This window comes from Heloderma suspectum, chromosome 7 (genome assembly GCF_057233095.1).
Source record: "Heloderma suspectum isolate Gila_16-S chromosome 7, 16-S_ref, whole genome shotgun sequence".
NCBI classification, from domain to species: Eukaryota; Metazoa; Chordata; class Lepidosauria; order Squamata; family Helodermatidae; genus Heloderma; species Heloderma suspectum.
Genome location: NC_139464.1, coordinates 13,874,661 through 13,899,270, shown reverse-complemented (window position 1 = coordinate 13,899,270; position 24,610 = coordinate 13,874,661). Strand labels below are relative to the sequence as shown.

The following is a 24,610-nucleotide window of genomic DNA, read 5'->3' as shown; positions in this document are numbered from 1 at the left end:
TTGCAGTCTACCACACTATGGTAAGATGGACAGTGTTTCTATTTTATTTGAATTAGGGTAATTATTTCTCAAGTTGCATCTAAATTAGCACATGCAACTTATGTGCAAGTCTCTGTCCTCTTTGGGGGGTGGGGCGGGGGATGCATTTCATAAGTGGGCCTGTGAGCACAATCCTCTGCATGTCTACTCCAAAGTAACCTCGTTGACTTCAGCATGGATTACTCCCAAGTAACTGGGCAAAGGATCGCAGCCTGAAGATCTATTTGTGCAATCGGATCCTATGTACTGTCTTCTAAGTCGCGTTGTGCTCTGTGGAGCTTTGTTGTTGTTCAGTCGTGTCCGACTCTTCGTGACCCCATGGACCACAGCACGCCAGGCCTTCCTGTCCTCCGCTCTCTCCCAGAGTGTGCTCAAGTCCATATTCATTGCATCCGTGATGCTATCTAGCCATCTCATCCTCTGCCGTCCCCTTCTCCTTTTGCCTTCAGTCTTTCCCAGCATCAGGGTCTTTTCCAGAGAGTTTTCTCTTCGCATTAGGTGGCCAAAATATTGGAGCTTCAGCTTCAGTATCTGTCCTTCCAATGAGCACTCAGGGTTGATTTCCTTTAGGATGGACTGATTTGACCTCCTTGCAGTCCAGGGCACTCGTAAGAGTCTTCTCCAGCACCACAGTTCGAAAGCATCAATTCTTCGGCGCTCAGCCTTCCTTATAGTCCAGCTCTCACAGCCATACGTTACTACTGGGAAAACCATAGCTTTGATTAGACGGACCTTTGTCGGCGAGGTGATGTCTCTGCTTCTCACTATGCTGTCTAGGTTGGCCATAGCTTTCCTCCCAAGGAGCAAGCGTCTTTTAATTTCATGGCTACAGTCACCGTCTGCGGTGATCTTGGAGCCCAAGAAAGTAAAATCTGTCACTGCTTCCATTTCTTCCCCTTCCATATGCCAGGAAGTGATGGGGCCGGATGCCATGATCTTAGTTTTTAAATGTTGAGTTTCAAACCAGCTTTTGCACTCTCCTCTTTCACCCTCAACAAGAGGCTCTTGAGATCCTCTTCGCTTTCCGCCATTATGGAGCTTACTCTTAGGTAAAGGGATCACCGCCCTAAAAACTGCACGTTTATGCATGCACCTTGAAACATGCAGCGCGAAGTCTAACCCTCCCCGCCCCACCGGGCCAGAAACGCCGCGTCAGCGAAGCAACGCGCTGCCTAAGCAAGAGAGAGAACCTGAACCAGGGACTGAAAAAAGAGCGGCGGCGGCGGCGGCGCCGCGCCTCGCTTCCGACCCAAGATGGCGGCGACGCTGAGAAAGCCCTATGCGTACGCCCGGCGAGAGCTTCGCCGCGGCTTTGAAGCCGCGCGTCGCCGCGCGGCTGCCGTAGCCTCGGCCTGGGCCCAAGATGGCGCCCGGCTTGGGATCGCCCTATGCGCGGCTCCGGGCTGCGCGCGGCGGGCGGAGGGAGCGGGGCTGCCCCTGTCCCGAGCGCGGCGGGCGGGGGGGCGTTGCCATGGCAGCCAAGAGTAGGTGTCACACCGGGCCACTTCCTGGTTGGAGGCCGACGTCCCGGGCACTGAGCTGGGAAGAGCGCCGCGGGGAGGAGGCGGAACGAGGCCCCGGAAGGAGCGGGAGGCCCCGGCGCTGAGGTGAGCGCGGCAGCAGGAGCGCTGGGCTGGCCGGGGGTCTCGGGCGCGCCTCCTCCTGGGGCCCCCGGAGCCGGACCCCCACTTCGAGGCGGCGGGGAGTGAGGGCTGAGGCCTCCTGGGCGGGCCGGCTGGGCGGGGGGCGTTGGACTGGCCCATTCCCGAAAGGGGGCGGCGGCCGGAGGAGGCCGGCTCGCGGCCGTTCCCCGAGGAGGGGGCGGGCGCGGCCCACGTGAGCCCTCAATTTCGGGCTGGAGGTGTGTGTACGTAGTCCTGCGGCGCGGGGGGCGTCCATTCCTGCGGGGGGGCCCGGTGTCGCGCTGGGGCTCCTGCTGTGGGACCCTCCCCCTTCTGCCCTTGGTCTGGGGAGACCCTGGCAGCTCTTGGAGACAAAGGGGAGGTGGGCTGGCCCTGGGGTGGGGGAGGGGGGCGTCGTGGTGGGCTGACTCTGGGGTGCGCGGAGGGGCTGATGAGGAAAGGTCGGGGCTGTCGTGTTTGTAAGGGGGGGGAATGGGACCTCCCCCAATTCTGGTCCCTTTGGGGAAACCCCGCTGGGGGCGGGGAGGCTACAGGGTTTTGGAGGGTGGAGAGTGTCTGAATGGTGGGGTGGGGGCGAAGTGGGAAGAAGGGTAAGGGAAAGTTATGCAGGGGGGCCGCCGTTTGTGAGAGGGAGGCGAGATCTGGAGAGGGAGGGGGGAAGGGGCCGTTGAGCATCCCAGCTACCAGACTTGTAGCCCAGTCCTTTGCACGTCTGTTCAGAAGAAAGCCGCACTGTTTTTAAAGGAGGGGGATTTACTCACTTCTAGGCAAGTGTACATAGGATTGAAGGCATTAAAGGGGTAATATAGAGCTTCTGAGGCTTGGCAGCAGACTTGCTGGGCTGTGTTTGAACGGCGCATGGGAATCTGTGAACATGCGGGGGATTCACTTTGCTAGCCTTAGTTGTAAAGGGTTTATAGACTGTGTGTTCTGCGTTGCTCTAACAAAATTATGGTAGGTTACATTTAGGAATGCAACTTGTCTTATTCCAAAGCGCCCCCTCCTCTGTAGTTTTTTTTACCACTGTAACAGTCAACAATGTAGGAATGAAGGAGAAGAAATATTACTAAAACTAGAGCAAAAACTTTTAAAGTTCTGACAAACAGATCACCCCTTTGGGGTGGTGTAATACTATTAGGAAGGAAAGAAGCTTTTAATAATTAGATTATGCCTCTGTTGTGACAGTCTTTGATTTCTTCCCCATGTGTTGATGTAGGGGGCTAGGGCAATGGAAGGAGACCCCGAGTTTGGCCACAAAGGACTCCAGACTAATTTTGTAGGTTTCCCCCCGCCCCTGCCCTTGAGTGAATTGGTGTTAGAGAGGAATCAGCCTGGCAGTTTTGCGGAGAAGTGTTGGGTACAGCACAATCTGTGACTTTTACATAACTCCTCCAAATGCATCTTTGCTTTCCCACCCCTTCCATGGTCACTTGCGGAAGAGCTGATCATTAAATTGTATAGTCTCTTCCTTGATGTGTTCACCAGTCCTTTGGGAACTGGACTGAAATCAGTGCTGTCAATAATGGCTGGTTGAGACAATGACCTGAGAGAAGTTCCTGTTACCAGTCCCTTAAGTTCAGGCTGTCTTTCTTTGTTAACAGTTTGGAGCAGCCTCTGAAACTTTGTTTATTAGGCCAGCTGGACTGTCGCTTTTATAATCTGTTGAGGTGGAATTGAGGGGTATTCTGTAGAGTTGCAACAAAGAACTCTTTCAGCCTGGTCTTATTTTACTGAGATGTTACTGAGTTCAATGGCGCTTGTTCCCAAGTAAGGCTGCAAATCTTAAGCACATTTCCCTGAGGCTGAGTAAGCTCAACTGAGCACAGTGGGACTTGCTTCTGAGTAAACATGCTTAGGATCAGGCTACAAGAGTGCATAGCATTGCAGCCTTTGTCTAGTAGGCATTCACATATCTGAATAGTGATTTAAGTGATAGCTGCCAAAACCTGATAGTCTTCATTTTTTTACCTGCAACCTGTTGGCAACTACTAGAAGCAGTTTGCTGAGTGATTCTTTGATGTGTAAATATATTGAAACTGTGAATGAGGAAGAGGGAGTGTCCTTGTGAATATTTGATCTGTGCTTCTACTATTCCTTGGCTCATTTGTAAGCGATTCAGGAAAGGTTATTAAATGGTAGGAAGTGATTTGCTTTTGTTGTAACTCGGAGCATTTCATGGTGGAAAACGTGAACCACTAATTTGCAGGAAAGCTGCCTTCATTCTTCTCTTGTATTCTTTCCCCAAAGGTTGTTTGATTAAGTCTCTTCCTCAAATTTGAAGGTAACAGAAAGGTTAACATTTTATAGAATTACCTCCAAATTGATAGATGGTTGATTTGTTGATGATACAAGTTAGGGTTTGTTTTGGGGAAAATTCTTGAGACTGAAACTGATATACTGTGTTTGTATGTGTATCTAAAAGAAATCAGCCAGAAATAAGGCAAGTTGGAAATAAGTCCAACAGAGTGGTTGTTACTTCTGCTCAGGGAAAGGAATTGTCTATTTTCTTGTTGCATTATGTTTGGCCAAGCATGGATTATCATACCCAGAGCTGTGCTTGTACTGCTATTTCTTAGAAGTGCAAAAACTCTGCAGCATATGCCATTAGCTGTGGAATCTACCTGTGGATTTCGCCAGTCGTTGTTGCTGTTACTTTAAAAAAGCATGTTACTGAACCATATTGTTCTAAAGATAATGCTTGAAAGTGCATGTGGCTGAAATAGATTTCCAGTGGTCAGCAGGTAGGGTTTCAGTGCCCTCTGTAGCTCTGTGCCCCTTTGCATGACTAGCAGAAGCATGGACAATTATACAAAATAGTGTTTTCGGTTTGGGGTTTGCTTGACTTGAATAGTTTATCCAGGTTGTGGAATCCAGATTTATTTGGATAGAAGGTAGTTTATTTTGGTGCAAACAGTCATTCCAATAGCGGCAGATCAAGACTTTGTGGAGATGGTGTGGACATACTGTACATAACTGATAAAATGTGCATCTTAGCATTTTGGTGGTTAGAGACATGAGAGATACAGTACTGCTCCCACTGAGGCTGTTGCTTACAAAAAAGCTTCACCCATACTAAAATAGCACCTGTCTTCATACTGGGTGGAGCTGTAATTAGAATGGAATTTCTAATAACTATAGTAGTCAAAGCTTGTGAAGGAGCACATTTTTAGCATCATATAATTTAGCCAGAGCTTTCATGACACTTACCATGTCTGTGTTAAAATTACAGTTCAGGAGAGGCTGATGCAGAGATCAGGTGTTGTGTGGTGTCTGACAAATCCTTGGAAAACTTGATTAGGGTTTGCGAAAGAGCAGTTTATTTTTGGGGGGGATAAAACACACCTCCTTTCAAAGCAGTGGTTGTAGGTCAGTGGTGGCCAGTCTTCTTAGTATGTGTTCTGCAAATCAAGCATGAGGACCAGTTTATACAACAGAGTTCAGAGGTAAAGCATTGGGGCTGCAGGATGAGGGGTTGCATGCTTGACTGTTCTCTTAATGGGTGGGGGAACACACTTCATTGCATACAGCATGTATGCTGACTCCAGGTTTGAGGCCCCTGCTGGCAAAGTCCTGTCTAGTAGGAGAAGGCTGCCTTCACTTGTGGGGCTCCACGGCTGGCTTATTTAGTGTTGGTGAAGATGAGCCACGGCAACACTGTTAACGGTGGTGGGTGATTATGAGACTTCTACCATTTTAATTACCCCTGGAGCAATGAATTATAATGGCAGGGAGTTCACAGACGCATCTGCCTAGCATGAGGGCAAGGCAGGGCCAGTGTCAGTGGTGGGTCATCCTGGGGCCTTGACAGCTGCCCAAAGATGCCAGGTGCCAACACTGGCTGTGGCTAAACCCTTGTCTCCAACATGCCAGTTTTCAAAATGCTGGGAGATTTTTAGTGTAAGAGTATTCAGGAAGTTCTGTAACTCTGGGAAAGAATTACACTCCTTGAACTCACTGCTTTATTCTGCTGATAGTTTAATGTGGCCTTAGGTAGGTGTTGCTGTATGAGCTTGCCATAGCTGCCTGCACTGTGGAGAAACATCGGCTATATATGTCAGTCACAGTTTGGTTTTTGAAGCTTGACAGTGCTGCTGAATAACTGTCTTTGTCAAGTAAACCAACTTTGAAACCTATCCGTTAATTTCTGGTGGCAGGTCTCTGACTGCTTATGACACTAATGTTGTCTTATTGGAGTCCATATTTTTTCACTAAAAGCCCGTCATAATTACCAACCTATTTTCATTAAAAAACAACAAAAAACAGAGGTACACAAATGCTTCCAGGGAAGAAATAAGCACATTACTCTTTTGTTTTCAACAAGTTCCCCTGTGCCTTTCCACAAACACACACTCTCAAGGCATGTAACAACTTAAAAGCATCATATCGCATCACTAGTAGTAAAATAGAAGATACGCAATGTACAGCCAATAATAAGAGTCAGCTATAAAAGCACAGTGCCAATATTTACAATGTTGAACAGCTTTTGTCAAAATGTTGTTGAAAAGCTTTTGTCAAAAGTGCTGCAGAGTAAAAAGCTCAAAGCTTGGTGCAATAGGAACCTGTTCACTTGACACCCAAATCTGTTATAGGAGGTTGGCCTGGGGTGGGGTGCAGCATGTGTAGGTGCAGTGCTACAACAGAAAAGACCCTTTTATATAGAAATGTATATATTTAACCTCAAGCAGAGGCAGAATTAAGATAAATCCTCCTTCCAGTCTTAATAATCAATGTATACATGCACACATATAATATATGGGTGAATGCACTCCCTAAGATACACTGTTAGCTGCTTGCACATTGTCAGTTAATAACACTGCAGTTGTGTGCAATGTTGTTGTTCAGTCGTTCAGTCGTGTCCGACTCTTCGTGACCCCATGGACCATAGCACGCCAGGCCTTCCTGTCCTGCGCTGTCTCCCGGAGCGTGCTCAAGTTCATATTCATTGCATCGGTGATGCTATCTAGCCATCTCATCCTCTGCCGTCTCCTTCTCCTTTTGCCTTCAGTCTTTCCCAGCATCAGGGTCTTTTCCAGAGAGTTTTCTCTTCGCATTAGGTGGCCAAAATATTGGAGCTTCAGCTTCAGTATCTGTCCTTCCAATGAGCACTCAGGGTTGATTTCCTTTAGGATGGACTGATTTGACCTCCTTGCAGTCCAGGGGACTCGTAAGAGTCTTCTCCAGCACCACAGTTCGAAAGCATCAATTCTTCGGCGCTCAGCCTTCCTTATAGTCCAGCTCTCACAGCCATACATTACTACTGGGAAAACCATAGCTTTGATTAGACGGAGCTTTGTCGGCAAGGTGATGTCTCTGCTTCTCACTATGCTGTCTAGGTTTGCCATAGCTTTCCTCCCAAGGAGCAAGCGTCTTTTAATTTCATGGCTACAGTCACCGTCTGCGGTGATCTTGGAGCCCAAGAAAGTAAAATCTGTCACTGCTTCCAGGTCTTCCCCTTCTATATGTCAGGAAGTGATGGGGCCAGATGACATGATCTTCGTTTTTTGAATGTTGAGTTTCAAACCAGCTTTTGCACTCTCCTCTTTCACCCTCAACAAGAGGCTCTTGAGATCCTCTTCGCTTTCTGCCATTAGGGTGGTATCGTCTGCGTATCGGAGGTTGTTGATAATTCTCCCAGCAATCTTAATTCCGACCTCTGATTCATCCAGCCCGGCATGTCTCATGATGTACTCCGCATATAAGTTAAATAAGCAGGGTGACAATATGCAGCCTTGTACTCCTTTCCCAATTTTGAACCACTCGGTTGTTCCATGTCTGGTTCTTACTGTTGCTTCTTGACCCTCGTACAGGTTTCTCAGGAGACAGGTAAGGTGGTCTGGTACTCCCATCACTTTAAGAATTTGCCACAGTTTGTTGTGATCCACACAATCAAAGGCTTTAGCGTAGTCAATGAAGCAGAAATAGACGTTTTTCTGGAATTCTCTTGCTTTCTCCATGATGCAGCGAATGTTGGCGATTTGATCTCTAGTTCCTCTGCCTCTTCAAAACTCAGCTTGTACTTCTGGTAGTTCTCGGTTCGCATACTGCTGAAGCCTAGCTTGTAGGATTTTGAGCATCACCTTGCTGGCATGTGAAATGAGCGCAATTTACGGTAGCTTGAACACTCTTTGGCATTGCTCTTCTTTGGAATTGGAATGTAAACTGACCTTTTCCAGTCTTGTGGCCACTGTTGAGTGTTCCAAATTTGTTGGCATATTGAATGCAGCACTTTAACAGCATCATCTTTTAGGATTTTAAATAGCTCAGCTGGAATACTGTCATCTCCGCTAGCTTTGTTGTTAGTAATGCTTCCTAAGGCCCACTTGACTTCACTCTCGAGGATGTCCGGCTCAAGTTCAGTGACCGCACTATCATGGCTATCAGGGACATTCAGATCTTTCCTGTATAGTTCTTCTTTGTATTCTTTCCACCTCTTCTTAATCTCATCTGCTTCTGTTAGGTCCCTGCCTTCTTTGTCCTTTATCATGCCCGTCTTTGCACAAAACGTTCCCTTGAGATCTCCAATTTTCTTGAAGAGATCTCTAGTCTTTCCCATTCTGTTATTTTCCTCGATTTCTTTGCATTGTTCATTTAAGACGGCCTTCTTGTCTCTCCTTGCTATTCTCTGGAACTCTGCATTCAGTTGGCTATATCTTCCCCTTTCTCCCTTGCTTTTCGCTTCCCTTCTTTCCTCAGCTACTGGTAAAGCCTCATCAGACAGCCACTTTGCTTTCTTTCATTTCTTTTTCTTTGGGATGGATTTCGTTGCTGCCTCCTGAACAATGTTACGGACCTCCGTCCATAGTTCCTCAGGCACTCTGTCTATCAGGTCTAATCCCTGATATCTATTCCTCACCTCCACTGTATATTCATAAGGGATATGATTAGGTCATACCTGAATGGTTTAGTGGTTTTCCCGACGTTCTTCAATTTAAGCCGAAATTTTGCAAGAAGCAGCTCATGATCTGAGCCACAGTCAGCTCCAGGTCTTGTTTTTACTGACTGTATGGAGCTTCTCCATCTTTGGCTGCAAAGGACATAATCAATCTGATTTCGATATTGACCATCTGGTGATGTCCATGTGTAGAGTCGTCTCTTGTGCTGTTGGAAAAGCGTGTTTGCTATGATCAGCGTGTTCTCTTGGCAAAACTCTATTAGCTTTTGTCCTGCTTCATTTTGTACACCAAGGCCATTCCTGCCTGATTTCTTGACTTCCTACTTTAGCATTCCAATCCCCTATGATGAAGAGGACATCTTTTTTTGGTGTTAGTTCTAGAAGGTGTTGTAGGTCTTCATAGAACCGATCAACCTCAGCTTCTTCGGCCTCAGTGGTTGGGGCATAGACTTGAATTACTGTGATGTTGAATGGTTTGCCTTGGATTCATACTGAGATCATTCTATCATTTTTCAGATTGTACCCCAGTACTGCTTTTCCCACCCTTATGTTGACTATGAGTGCTACTCCGTTTCTTCTAAGGGATTCTTGCCCACAGTAGTAGATATGATGGTCACCTGAATTAAATTTGCCCATGCGTGTCCATTTTAGTTCGCTGATTCCCAAGATGTCGATGTTCAATCTTGCCATCTCATGTTTGACCACCTCCAGCTTACCTTGATTCATTGATCTGACATTCCAGGTTCCTAAACAATATTGTTCTTTACAGCATCGCTCTTTCTTTTCACCACCAGACACATCCAGAGCTGAGTGTCCTTTCGGCTTTGGCCCAGCCGCTTCACTCTTTCTGGTGCTACTTGGGAATACCCTCTGCTCTTCCCCAGTAGTATATTGGACACCTTCCGACCTGAGGAGCTCATCTTCCGGCGTCATCTCTTTTAGCCTTGTGATACGTTCCATGGGGTTTTCTTGGCAAGAATACTGGAGTGGGTTGCCATTTCCTTCTCCAGCGGACCACATTTTGTCAGAACTCTCTGCCATGACCTGTCCGTCTTGGGTGGCCCTGCATGGCATAGCTTATGGCTTCACTGAGTTACGCAAGCCCCTTCGCCACAACAAGGCAGTGATCCATGAAGGGGCAACACAATAACTATTGTGTGCAATACCTGGACACTTATGGGGCCACTTAAGATGCTTGAGCTGTTTGCCTATAGGACAGAGAAAGCTGCAGTGTAGGTTTGCAGAAGTCTTGAATTGCGGTGGTAGTGGGAAAGAATCCCCCGCAAAACTATTTATTTATTTATTTACAATGTTTATATACCGCTCCATATCTAGAACAGATTTTGGAGTGGTGAACGCAAGAGATCGTATAGTAAAATAATAAAAAGATTAAAACACCACATTAAAAATATACTTCTTTAAAAAATGCAATGCCAATAAAAACCGTAACTGGTCAATTAAGGAATGCCTCCTGGAATGGTGCTGTTTTCAGGAGGCACCGGAAACAACGCAGTGATGGTGCCTGCCTGATTTCCAGGGGCAGGGAATTCCAAAAAAGGGGACTGCCACGCTGAAGGCTCTTCCGATGGACTCCTATCGGGCCATAGGTCCACGTGGAACTACCAGGAGCAAGCCCTCTGATGACCTCAGTGACTGGGCAGGTTGGTAAGGGTGAAGGTGCTCTCTCAGGTGTCCTGGTCCCAAGGTGTTTAGGGCTTTGTACACTAGTACTAAAACCTTAAGCCTGGCCTGGTAGCGAATAGGCAGCCAGCGCAGTTCCCTCAGCAAAGGAGTTACATGATGGAAAGGGGAGCTCCTGACAACAGGTGAGCTGCTGTGTTCTGCACTAGCTCCAGCTTCTGGAGCAGCCTTAAGGACAGCTGCACATAGAGCGCATTGCAGTAATCCAGTCTTGAAGTTACTAGTGCTTGCAGCACCGTGGCCAAGCTATCCCTTTCCAGGAGAGGCTGTAGTTGGTGAATCAGCCAAAGCTGGTAAAAGGCACTCTGAGCCACCAGGGTCACTTGGCCTTCCAGTAGCATTGATGGATCCAAGAGTACCTCCAAACTACAGACCTGATCTTTCAAAGGGAGTGCAACCCCATCCAGAACAGGCAGTGACCCTATCTCCTGGACTTGGGAACACTCAGGAAGATACTATGTTACAACATTTATATGCCATCTTTCTTCCAACGCGCTCAAGGTTGGAAGTATTTAAAATGGAAAAACAAGAAATAAGATGCCCCGCGCCCAACACAACAAAATAGAATTCTCTCAGGAGCTGAGCTGCCTCATCTGTGGCTGCTCTTCTCTAGCCTTCCTCTCAGATCGTGGACTTTTAAGTAGACTTCAAGGAGTTGGGGAATGGGGCTGTCCCAGCTGAATTCTCTCAATGTGTTGGACTAAATATTGTCTGAATGGTGGCAAAAGAAACACTTGGAGGGGGTTAAAAGATTCGGTTTTCATGGACTTCACTTCTAGCACTTTTAATGTATTAAGTATTTTCTTATTTGTGTCATTACAGTCATATATCCATACCTTTTCTTTTAGTCTTACTGATGGAGCACAGACAGGTTTTAGTTTATGGCTGAGGTGGGATTTGAACCCAGGAATTTTAAATCCAGTGTTCTAACTATAGACACTCATTTTGTTTTCACCTTACTGAGGCTGTAATCTGTTACCCACATATCTAGGAATAAGCCTCATTGAACTCAGTGGGGCTTACTTCTGAGTAGGATTGCACTGTAAATTGATAAATGGTGCACCCAAGATAAATACACATGGTTATTCTCAAAGACAAAATGCTGTTCAGAACATGAGTGGCTCCCAGTTGATAAAATACTGCTCTTGGAAGTTTATGTGCATACAAATTTTGTCTGCATATGTAAATGTATTTTGCAAGGTTTGAAGTGTGTGTTTAAAGCCCTGGTTTTAGGGCTGCTTCACTACAGTAGTAGTAGTGAACCTCCTGTCTCAAGGGAACATTCTTTGTCCGCCAAGAAACCCCTGAATGTCTGCCACTGAAACTCAAAATGTTGCAGAGGGTTTGGGGGCTTTTCTAGGTATTCACTAGCTTTATGCAGAGTACTAACCTGGCCTGTTGGGCCTCGCTGTCACTATGTATGAATTGGGCATGTTCTAGGAAGCGCTTTCAACTTTATCCTGCAGGTGCATGTTGCAGAGAAAGATCAGTAGTGGAACAGGAAAGCTGATTTTCAGGGATGTTTGTAATTCTTGATCTTCTCATTGAGGCATTCCTGATATGCTTCCCAGGGACACCAGTGTTATCCAGAGCACAGGTGAGAACCAATGCCCAAACATGTGAGGCAGCTATGAGTTGTACCATGGACACCTGCTTCCAGGAGCCACAGTTGAACATGTTTGGCAACTTAAGTTTTCATGTTACACATGTGGTGAAAATGTGATGTGCATCCAGCTTGCATGTTACAGGCTAGCTGCAGGTGCATGCAAAATTTTTACCAAGCTGCTTTGAGATCCATCCCTTAGGAAACGGGTTAATAGTGCTAGTGACATGTTGCTGCTGTGAGCCAATCATGTAATGACTGTAATTAGCATAGTAAATAGTTTGGAGCAGTGAAAGTTGCCTTCAGAGGATGACATTGGTCAAGTCAAAAGATCACTGTTGTAATCAAGTGAATCATTTAAAGCATTTTATCTTTGATTAGGCAGTGTGCTGAGTTGTGGTAGCTTCGTGATCAGTCACAGAATTAATACGTTTTTCATTTTTTCCCATTTGACTGCCACACCAGAAACATTTGTTCCCTCTATGCTACATATGATAGCATAAGCCCCAAATAGTCAACTTTTGTCTTATTCAGGGCAGCGCTTTATTCTCCAGACAGTGGGCCAACGGCTGCAAGTATATTTTGCTGCACAAACGGAACCCTTCACTAACGGCCAGCTTCCATAATCATGTGGGCACCATTTAATAATTGGGGCTTGACAGTTTCAGAAGTAGGGAAGAGTGTTGTGTACAAGTATGGACATTTGCTTGTTGCATATAAAATCCATAGGAGGTGGTGGGAGGATTCAACAGAGAGCATAGGGTTCTTGGCTCAGAGTTTCTCCTGGGCTTTGGAGTGGGCAGGGCGTTTAGCAGAACTTGCTTTCCTCCTCTCCCTGGGCTCTACTTCTAGGCACCCAGCTGAGCTCCAGAGAAACCTCCTTTGACTTCCTCACCTCTAATCATTAAATGCTCTCCCCCCACCCCCGGCGACACATGCTTTCTGCTTTCTTCACATATCCCTCATGACTACTGTATACTGTGAGACTAGGGAATGCATCCATCACCCGGGAACAGGGCTGGTGTGCTGTTTGCAACACGAGGGGCTACATCTCCATTGTCATGGTGATGAATTAAAATTAATTGGCTCCTGCTGCATCTTCTCGCCTCTGTTACTTGCTTTTCCCTCCTTCAGCTCTGGAATCACCCCAGGGAAGTTCCAGATAGAGATATATCACTGAAGCTCAGAATCTTTCTTTTGCAACTTGAGGATGTTTTTTCTTGTGAATAAAATGTGGGGGAGGGGGGGTTCTACTGTGTCTTGACTAAAATATGGTGGGGAACCGTGCAGATGACATTCCTTTGGGGGCTACTGGCTGGCCACCATTGGCATAAGCTATTCTTTGATGTTCTCTTTTTAAAGCACTCCCCCCTTGGATTTACCGTGTTTTGATGACAGTAGCTGTTTACTTGCTAGGGTTTGTAACAGACCAACCAGCAGGCTTTTGCAGAAAAATCCAGTGGCTTTCCAGCTTTCTTTCTTGGATTCGCTTTGGATCTGCAGATGTCAAGTTCAGTCACATTTTAAGTAAGTTGAATAATTTATGTTTCTCATCCTTCTCAAGTCTTCAGGAATTGGGGAGGAGAGAGACTGCATGGAATTAGCTGGCTAGGTTAGCACAGATGGTGGATTTCTGGTCAGTTTATTGAAGAAAATGAAATTAGTGGATGTTTCTTGGCTTATAGAATGCTGAATTTGGAAATTTCAGTCAGCTCTTGTTGCTGGGCCGCCAAAGCCTTTTGAGTGAGTGGCCCTCAACAGTGAGAAGTCAGAGTATTTGGTCAGAAGACCCTTTCTAGCTAGGAGAGTGTGTGCTTTATTTTGGTTCTGAATGTTAAGCCCTGTTGCAAGGCTGAGTGTGGTGAGGTGAGCACAGGACAGAACTGAAGTAAAGTCAGACAGGTTTGTGGCAAAGACCAAGAGCATCACCAGAGCCCCCTTTTTACTCAAGCTGGGATGCAAGCTTGCCTTGGAAACTTTTATAGTGGGTCATATGACTTGCTTTAGTTTCTTGCTACGTCAGGCTGGTTAGTAGTTCTTTGTCTTGACATGGTGGTTTACAGTGCATAGGCTGCCTGTTCGCACATTACAACAAGCCACCATGGGTTAGTTCACCCACAGGGCTCTGTGATATCTACTGGACGCTATTTTGCCTATGCAAGCCACGGCAGAGATGTGCCACTTGTCATGTCATGCAAACCCAGTGACGGGTTGCTGGTGTGGTTAACAAACTACTCACAATACTAAAACAGCCCATGGGTTGTGGGTGGATTGTTAACCATGCCGACAACCCACCCTTGCTGGGTTTGCATGACATGACAAGCCATGCATATGCAAGCCACCCCCCCCCCCCGCCGGTGGCTTGCATAAGCAAAATAGTGGCCACCATGTGGCATGGAGCCCCCTTGGGTGAATTCACCCATGGTGGCTTATCTCGCTGTCCAAACCAGGTTGCTGAGTCTCCACTTGACATCCCTCTGGCTCCAGGTTCAACGCCTGTGCTGGGCTTGAGTTGAAGTTATCACTGCAACTGGTGTCATTGCTCTCATTGGGGCAGTGGTGGCCCCAAGAGCTTTACATGGCTCAACTTTCAAACTGTCTGTACCTCACTGCTAATAATGTTTTCCACTTTTGGATGTTGGGCATGAACAGGCATCATAGTGCATGGTGGTGGCTGGCTTGCCACAATTATCTTGATACCAGCATTCTTCTATAAAGCTCCTTTCCTCTCTCCAGCATTTTGTACTTTGCAGTATTTGAATAGTTGGATAAAGGCCAACTATGCTGCTCTTAAACACAAATGAGAAAAAAGCATTTTAGTTCAGAAAAAGAATTAAGGGGGGCATGATAGGTTTATGAAATTATGGATAGTATGGATAAAGTAGATAAAGTGAACCTTTTCTTTCTCTGCTGTAGTGCTAGAAATTGGGGTTCCTTAATGAAATAATTTTGAAGTAAATTCAGGAGAGATGAAAGGAACTACTTCACTCAATGTATAGTGTATGGGGTTTGCTGCCACAAGATCTGGTGATGGCCACTGGCTTCAGTGTCTATAAAAGTGGCTTCGGGCACAATCCTAAATGTACTTAGACAGAAAAAAGTCCTACTTCTCCCAGCATTCCTTAGCCAGGCTGGGTGGGGAATACTGGGAGCTGCATGACTTTTTTTTCTGTCTAAGGATGCAGTCATGTTTCTCAGTCTCTCAAGCACACACACTGAGGCAATCTGACACCGGACACCCAAATCAGTGAGACTTCTTTATTGTAGGAAATCCCATGGCGAAAGCTTAATGGTTACATTCTTTTGAAATCATATAGCTGATGGTCAGTAGCTATAGGCTTGAAGTAATTCTAGAACAGTCAAAAGCTAAACACTACCACTGTGACTGGGATCCTTATCAATATGGTTTCCCTGTTGCCATCTCTTCGGCTCTGAACATAAGGGAAGGGACCCAGGACTCCTGGTGTATCTAACCCAGGCAATCCTGGTTCTAAACCCTGGACAAGGAATGGGAATGATTCTTGGAATGATCCTTCCCAGGCAATCAAATGAGATTCTAGAAAGGCCTAAACAAAACCACACCTGCAGAGAGTTAGTCTTTCATTGGGAACTCCAGCCTATATGGTCCAGGCCTATCAAATCCAGAGGTAAACCCACGCAAGCAAAGAATTCCATGCTGTAGTTTGCACCTTGGTAACTCCACGCTGCATAAATCTAGACAGAGAGAAGTCCAACAATCAAGATCAAACTCAGCCTGATGGCACTCTGGGCTGATGACAAGGAAGACAGGCAATCCACAGCAAACAAGAGTTCAAAGCCTATGAAAAACATCACGGTACTTTCATAGAATCATTGAATAGTAGGGTTGGAAGGGGCCTACAAGGCTATGGAGTCCAACCCCCTGCTCAATGCAGGAATCCAAGTGAGAGCATCCCTGACAGATGGCTGTCCAGCCTTAACTTGAATGCCTCCAGTGTGGGAGAGCCCACTACCTTCCTAGGTAATTGGTTCCATTGTCGTATTGCTCTAACAGTCAGGAAGTTTTTCCTGATGTTCAGCCGGAATCTGGCTTCCTGTAACTTGAGCCCATTATTCCATGCCCTACACTCTGGGATGATCGAGAAGAGATCTTGGCCTTCCTCTCTGTGAGGAAGGCAAGTCCTTAGCAATCCAAAGTTCCAATTCAAAAGAGTCCATGTGCAGAGTATCTCCAGAGGCTCAGATGATGGTGAATCTAAATAGGGAGGGTTTCAGGCAATGAAGATGAGCTATTCCTAGCAAAGGTTCCTCACCTTTGCATCAGCTTAAAAGGGGAAAGTGTGACTGTAAGACACCTCCTCCTGACCCCTTGATAGACAAGGGCTTTTGGCCTTTCAGCAAGGCCTCTGTTTAAACAGGGTGTCACTGTTTAGCCCTCTAGCATTGGCACTTCAACCTGGGCAACTCTTCTGCAAACTCCACCCCACCTCTGTCAGCTTGTCATGGACAGCTTCCAGCCTCCCTGCCTACCAAGGCCAAACCAGCAGGTGGACAGGGAGTAGAGTGGCTCCCCGTTATCACTGACAGAGATAAGCTCACACAGATTCTGACATTCCAGAGGCTGAATAGGCCCAAGCCCTTCCAGGCTACTTCTAATCAGCTCTTAGCTATACACTACAAGGCCCACTGCAGTGCTGAAGCTAGGCTCTGACACTTGCATAGGATTACGCCCTTAGATGTCTACAAAAGGGCATCAGACAGATTCATACTCTCATCAGTGGTCATTTAGCATCATAGGTAATGGAACCTTCATGTTCAGAGGCAGTATGCTACTGAGTACCAGATAGTAGAGAACAAAAGTGGAGGAGGCAATTGCCTTCATGCCCTATTTTCTGGGCTTCCTGGAAGCATCTGTATACCCACTGTGTGAGACAGGTTGTTGGTCTAGATGGATCCCAGCAGGGCTGCTTTTTGTGTACGCTAGATGCTGCTCTCAAATGTGTAGCTAAAGCTTCTGCCAGGTGACTTTAACTTCATCCAAATCTTACCTACTCCTGGGGCAAGCAGGGCTCTGTTCCTCATCATACCATATGTGTGTGCAGCTGTGGGGTGAAGCAAGTGGGAGCCTCTTCCACTCTTTGCTGAACTTATAGTCGCTAAGTGCTGTTTTTATTTATTTATACATACATATGAAAATGTGTATCCTGCCCTTCTGGTGCTTCTACTACACTCAGGGTGTCTGGCAAAAATTAAAACCATCCTAAAATACAATAAAATCCCACACACCCCACACGCATTATAATAAAAACAAAGACAAATGCAGCAGATAAAACATAGGCATCAGATAAAAACGTATCTGTCCAATCTGTGCTATACTGCAAAATGCCATAAGGGGCCAACCGAGCTTTCTGGGCCAAATAATTCTACAGTTTAGGTGTGGCCACAGAGAAGTCCCTTTCTCTCATACCCATTTGCTAGGCCACCATCATAGTCAGGGCATAGTGAAGGGCTTCTTTGTCAGATCTTAGGGTAGGGATGGGGAACTCCAAAGGCCAAATTCAATTTTGGAGATGCTCTCAGGCTGCATTTCAGTGGTGGGTGGGGCCAAAAATATAAAACATACAAGCATATTGTAGTTATTGATAATTACATTGATATGTCACTTCCCACTGCAAAAAGCAGTGATTTCTAATTATAGAAATTTATGATTAATATAACCACAGGTGGGGGGAATCAATATAAACCATAGTCAGTACAATAATTCAAATAAAAATAAATACCGTAAAAATATAATCTAAAAACAATACAAGATGGGAAGTGTTTATCCACAAATACACAAAATGTACCCCCGCTCACAGCCTAGAATGAGCATCATAAAAGCAGCCCACAACAATTGGCTTCATGTAGTTGTTAAACAATATGGCGGATAGAATCGACCCTTGTGGAACCCCACACTGGAGGATCCATGGAGCCAGGCAATAACCCCCCAAGCACTACTCTCTGGAAATGATAATCCAAGTAGGAATAGAACCGTTGCAAAGCAGTGCTCCCAACTCGAACAGCTGGTTCAGAAGGATACCATGGTTGATGGTATTGAACACTGCTGAGAGAATAAGGAGGATCAACCGGGACACTCCCCCTGTCTCTCTCCAAACACAGGTCATCACAGAGGGCAACCACCAGACCTGAACACTATTTATTATTTATTCGTGTCAGAAGCATCACAATTAAAAAACATACTATAACACAACATTTAAAATATAAAATATAGAAGTTAAAATATATAAAAATTAGACAAATCTTGCCCCCAAACTAGCAACATTAATTGCGTTCTGTCGCGGTGTCATAAGGTCCTCATGTGTACATTGGTCAGGGCACAAAGGGCAAGTATACCTGAACACTGTCTGAAATGGATCTAGAAAATCAGTCTCATCCAAGAATGCCTGGATCTTGTCAGCTCAAAGACTTTGCCCAGGAAAAGGATATTGTAGCTTAAAGCTCTTCCTGTCAGTAACTGAGCCTTAGGACAGGCATTTCAAGCTTTTAGAATGAGGGAGGGGGCGTGGCCAGGGAAGGGGGCATGGCCCTCTTGGGACCCAGGATGGCCGAATTTGGCTCTTGGGCCTGAGATTCCCCAGCCCTGTTTTAAGGCAAGGGCAGGCTAGTATGAGGATCAACAGTCCCTAGGTTAGCCTGGACTGAAGCCATTTAGGGCTTTAAAGGCAATCACCAATGATTTCAATAATCCTGGAAGCAAAACTGATAAGCAGTGCAACCCTTGCAGGGCAACTGTAGTATGATCCAATGAGCGAACACCCACCAGCATGCTTGCTGCTGCATTTTGGACCAATTGGAGTTTCCAAAGACTCTTCAAAAGCTAGTCCCATGCTGAGTCTATTGCAGTTGTCCAATCTAGATGTAGCTGCTTAGTTGGCTGCTTCCCCTTTCCTTGTGATGGTACTCTGTGGGATAATGTGTAGGCATTACATTTTCACAAACTGTAATAATGTTCCTCATACAAGCTTTGCCTGCATCTCTCTGATGTGAAGTCATAAATGCAGGCAGCACGCCTTGGTGCAAACATGGCAACCAATCTTAGTGACTGAGAGAGACAAATGCAAAAGCAGCTGGGATCCCCCCGCTGTTAATCTTGGTAGTTATCTGGTTACAGGAAGATTGGATTATTAACAAATGACTAGAGAATGATCATACCCTACTTAGCTGTCATATTCTTATTAGGATCTGCATATTGCTTTTGATGGCTGTTACGTAAGCTATTGCTAGGCACATTTTTCATTACTATTATTTTAGACTTGCCCCCTTTTGTTTGTGTGGGAGAGAAAGATGTAGGCCTGTAGCCAAAAATCTAATTAGGGTGGGAGGGCTGAGGGCATGGAGAAGGAGACCAAAAGTCAGTTCCATACAGTAACAGCCTCAGTACAAGAAGCCTGAGTTGACATCTGTTAACCAGTAATTAACAAAATAAAACCTAATAACATTTAAAATATGTACCAAATGCTTGTTGATCATCCTTGGCACTCATAGGCCAGAACAGGGAAGGACAGGAGGAGGTTTGCTTCTTGCCAAAGCAAAAAAGATTATAAAGAAGATAAGTGAAATGCAGCTCAAGAAGGGGCTAACCCATTTCCATTGGAGGCTGCAGCAGAGTGTGAGCTGGGAATCAGGGCTGTTCCATCCGCTCTGCTGAAAGACCAGCTCCAGTGGGCTGCATGGTTGCTTACTTAGAGAAGGGCATAGTGTATGCCCCTATGGAAAAATGGTTGGGTTTTTGTGTGGAAAAGCACTGGATATTTTAAAATTAATTTTAGATACTTGTTGTTGTTGCATTTATATCCCACCTTTTTGCCTCTTGCAAGGAACTCAAGGTAGCTTGCATAGTCCTCCTTCTCCTCTCCATTTTATCCTCACAACTGCCCTGTGAGGTAGGTTAGGCTGACAGTTGGTGACTGGCCCAAAGGCATCCGGTGAGCTCCATAACCAAGTGGGGACTAGAACCCAGATCTCTCAAGTCCCAGTTCAACCCCCTAGCCACTAGACCACACTGGCTCTTTCTTTTATGCCACTTTTCAGATGCCTTTCATGAAATGGTTTACATAAAACATCAGTAAATTTTGATGATTACCCCCTTTTGCTGAAGGATCTCCCAGAGATGAATGCCAATTCTCTTTTGTATCCTGCTCCACCCGCAATAGCCACCTTCTCCCCTCAGAACTGATGGTTATAGGCCACAGGGCTTCTCTTTTGTCTCAGATGGAAGTTTGCCACAGCTGCTCTCTTCCTTTCCGCAGTGGCTTCAAGTGGCAGAAAGGGATGAGAGGTTGGACTAGGGAACAAAATGGCAATGGTACTCAGCCCAGCCCAGGTATTCTGGCTTCTGCTGTCCTTAAAGCTGTGACAGACTTTATGTAAGTAACATGTGTCCTCTCCCCTGCCCCACCCCAAAATAGGGAAAATGGCCTTCAGGAAAACTTGGCACCAGGTGACAGTTGCATCTTGTGAATTTACATTTTATGAATAAAATTACTTGGGTCCAAGCTTGAGGTTCACCTCTCCTTCATTTGCTTCTTACTGAGTGTTTTGAGTTGAATACTGCTTTGTTTCTCTTTAAATATAAAAATGGATATAGTTTTGTATCTGAAAAATTAGGCAAAGGGTCTGAAATATCTCTGGGGGGGAGAAGAAAAGCAGCCCTCTCGTGGTTCAGCCTGGGAGGAATGTGGGAATGCCAAAGTGTTATTTGCTAAGATTATACTTAAGACTTACATTTACTGCTGATGCTTTCCCCCTTCTTAATATAGTAACTCTAAAAATATGTTGTCTATAGTGTATTAAGAGTAATACATATATTTGATTCCTAAGGGAGTGATTACTTCTTAAGAACTACCCCCCCCACACACACACAATTTTTTGAGGGTCCATACAAGAGTTAAAGTTGTTTTTAAAAGTACTTCATTCAATGACATAGGTATATTCTTTGACTAATATTTCTTTCCTTGTTTTCCCCCCACTTTGGCTAGGACATGTATACTTCTGAGAGATCTTCTTGGACAAGACACCATAGTTTAATACCTGTCTGGGACTATATGCAAGGAGGCTACCAGTCATGAGTGAGTAAATCTCTTTTTGGAGAATGCTTGAGGCCTGAGGAAAACAGCATATTAAGTTTTTCTAGCTGTTAAAAGCAAACCTATGCTTTTGCTGTTGCATTTGAAAGTTTATCTGTCACAACAATGTGTAAACGAATCTGGAGGTTGGTTTGAATAGGGGCATAATCCACTGAGATGTTCTCCTGCACAAGCTCCAGTGAAGTGAATGGGTGCTGTGCAAAAATGTAATTTCTAGTCCTCATGAGTGCAGAGATAAACAGAAGCATGTAAGGGTATCCATTTCCAGTTGAGTACTGAATGTGTACTCCCCTTCCTTTGTGATGGCATCCTGACTTTGGAATGCCCTCTCAAAGGAGGCATGTCTGGCACTGACATTGTATTCCTTTCGCTATCAAGTTAAAACCTTTTTATTTGCCTGGAAATTTTAGATTGTTGTATTTTCAGCTGGTTGCATAGTTTTATTCCTCTCAATTTTATTGAACTGTTTAGCATTTAATATTGTAATGAATTTAAATTCTTATGTATACTGCCTTGAAATCCATTTTTGGATGATGGAGTGGTTTATAAATGCTTGAATTAATAAGTTTCCCATCCTTGGGCTCTGACTCTTTTTCTGGTTTTGGAAAAAATGTTGCTTTCTTTCTGGAAGACATTTCTGAAAGTGCGTCTTATATGTTAAAGAATCTCTTGCTAGCTTGGAGTAATTTGTATGTAGATATTGCTGGCTTTTGTGTTTCACATGTAGTATCATTTCACTGAAGTACATATCTCTTGTACTTGCACACCAGTAGTCAGCTGACTGAGTCCGTTGCTATGGTTCTGAAAACCATCAGAGTCATAGGGAACCTTTCCAGTATTATGTTTAGTGGCATAGGAGTTGCTGTAGTGTGTCGGCTTTCCTTGCCACTCGGGTATATGAGAAATCTGCAATTAGGTGGGAGGAGTCCATGCTGCAGTTCCTCCCCTTGCCAGCACTGTTGCACTTCCTGGGAAGGAGGGTCTTACATGGGAATGAGCTGCACCATAGAGTCATCCCACCAGAAAGAATGTTGTGGTGTGAAGTCAATTTGCCTGGCTATAACGCATTTACTGCATGCTGTCTTTTCATTGCCATTCCTCGATAATTTCTCTTGTCTTTGTCTGGTCCACGATTTCATCTGGCAACCATATACCATCTCTTGTGGGCCAAACTGTGGCACCCTGCAAGTGATGGCTGTTTGGAGTAGGCTGTTTGGAGCATGCATGGTGTGTGTGTGTGTGTGTGTGTGTGTGTCTTTTGGGGTGTGTGGTTGTTTCTTTATCTGCTTGGCACACTAGCTAAAGAGGGCTGCATTACATCTTGCTATGAATGCAGTTCCTGTGGGATGGAAGATCTTTAATTGGATGAAGCAGGTTACATTTGCATCCAGCCTCAATAGGAGAGTGGTTGGGTTGATAAATAACGGAGGGGAGTCTCTGTCTCATTTACTCTTAGAGTTGGAAGCATGGCTGCTCTGTCAAAAGAAAGATAATCTTTGACATCCAAATGAAATTACAACAATCATGGCTCATATGCTGGTTGCTGCATGCAAAAGTAAAACAAAGCGGCCAAACAGGGCATCTCCCTTGGCATAAACCACAAGCTACAGGGTGTTTCAAAATGATGGACCCAATTTCTAAGCAGTATATTTCACGATGGCAACATGTTACAATTACACCAAACGGTTTAATGAGTTATCAAGTTTATCAAGCCTCATGATTAAACGTCACCTTAACACATGCCAGACAGTCGTATGAGAGATCGCAAGTTCTCGGCTGGCATGACGAGTGGACTTGCGCGGGCTATGCTGAAAACACTCTTGAATTCTTCTCACATTTTCCTCTGAAGTGCGTGGTTGCCCTGTGCGCTTCCCCTTACATAAACAGCCTGTTTCCTCAAATTGTTGGTACCAACGACGAATGCTCTTTGGCATTGGCGGATGAATGCCAAAACGCTGTTGAAACGCACGCCGCACCGCAATTGCGAATTCAGTCTTACTGAACTGCAGAATGCAAAACGCTGTGTGTTGCGGGGTCGCCATCTTGCGAATGACTGAGACTAGGGGCTGTTTGTGTGTTGAGAGAGGCATCTAGCGGTAATCATTTGAAACCCACCCTTTCAAGTGGTAAGAGTTTCATTTATGGGTGGTTCGTGGTTGCAGAGATACAGCGATTTCAAATCGGGGCCATCTTTTTGAAACACCCTGTATTTTCAAGGAAGAGCAGAATAGGAGGCACTGTTCATCGGGGGTGGGGGGGCAAAAGCAAAAATACTCCAAAGCTTTTACTTTCTACTATGGAATAAAATTTCAGCCTGCTCTGTGACTTTTTGTTTAAAGAATATATTAAGATTGTGCAGGAACTTGGTAGGCCTTCATGGAAAGGTCAACTACTTATATGTTGTTATTACTGTTTTGCAGTGACAAAGTATCTGGCAGTGTGCTTTGTGGAGTAGTTATATAGCACTTGAAAATTTTAATAACTTACTGGACTGTAAATGAAAGCATTAACAGCAAACATTTAGACAAATGATGAATAATGCAGCAGCAAAGATGTTTCCAGTGTTGGCCTTGTCATTGTTCATGAATGTCTTTTTAAAGATAGCAGTATAAAATAAGGGAATAAGAAGAACAAGTATTGTCCTTTGCCAGCATTGAGAGCTTGAACTTGGAATTCTTTCATGTTGTTCAGGACTTCATTGCATGTCGTAAACAGCAGCTCGTGCTTCTAGTCATGTCAGTCACACAGGGATAGTACTTAAACATCCTTAGTACTAACCCCGGCTAACTGTGGTTCCATTGTACTTCAGAACCATGATCCAGGTTGCAGAACTAATCCCTCCTCTTGGTGGTGACACCCATGGGGCCTTTTTGTTACCTTGCAGGCAGAGAAGTTGGAGGGCTGCAGAAGTTGTGTTAATCATGGTTTTCTTGGTGTAGGTGGAACAGTTAACCACAGCTAATGGAAACCATGTTTGCAAACTCATTTGTCTGAGGAACAGTTGAAAGAGTTGGGGATATTTAGCCTGGAGAAGAGTAAAAGGAGATACGATAGCCTTTTTCTAATATCTGAAAGCTGTCATGCAGAAGATGGAGTAGACTTATTCTCTTTTGCTCTAGAAGGCAGGGCTAGAACCAATGGGTGGAAATTACAAGGAAGCAAATTTTGGCTAAACCTTAGGAGAAACTTCCTAACAGTGAGATCCATTCAGTGGTATAACAGACTACTTCAGGAGGTGGTAGGCTCTCCTTCCTTAAAGTCTTTAAGCAGAGGCTGGATGGCCATCTAGCAGGGATGCTGACAGTGATGTGGGGCAGAAAAGAAGTTGATTAATATTAGTAACAATCAGTGGATGGCAGTTGCAAATACAATATTAAGCAATTTCAAAATTACGCATGAGTGGTTCTCAGCATATCATGCACAGTTCTTTGGGTTGCTAGGATTTATTAGTGTGTCAACTGTTTTCAGTACCTTTTCTTAAATGTAAACAATGCAATGGAAGTACATGCAAGTATTCCAATAAAAAATCTACATAATATAATATTTAAATCACATTAAGTGTGATTTATTTTCCCCCCTCAAATATTTCAGGTCAAGTACTTGTGAT

The 24,610-nt window shown here is 45.0% G+C and overlaps 1 protein-coding gene across 6 annotated transcripts in view; it reads left to right on the top strand.

Moving 5' to 3' along the window:
* Positions 1-1,398: 1,398 nt before the first annotated feature.
* The window catches only part of USP6NL (USP6 N-terminal like), a 177,608-nt gene continuing 154,396 nt past the window's right edge, over positions 1,399-24,610 (top strand). For 2 of the 6 annotated variants that reach the window (XM_084809124.1, XM_084809123.1), the window contains exons 1-2: positions 1,557-1,646; positions 20,896-20,985. Coding sequence is in view for 4 of the 6 variants with exons in the window: in XM_084809120.1 (XP_084665246.1) it covers positions 20,982-20,985 (4 nt within the window). In the remaining 2 variants the exon portion in view is untranslated. Of the gene's footprint in view, positions 1,901-13,294; positions 13,406-20,895; positions 20,986-24,610 lie in introns of those variants that run through there. The other 4 variants (XM_084809120.1, XM_084809127.1, XM_084809121.1 and 1 more) reach the window with 4 other exon arrangements.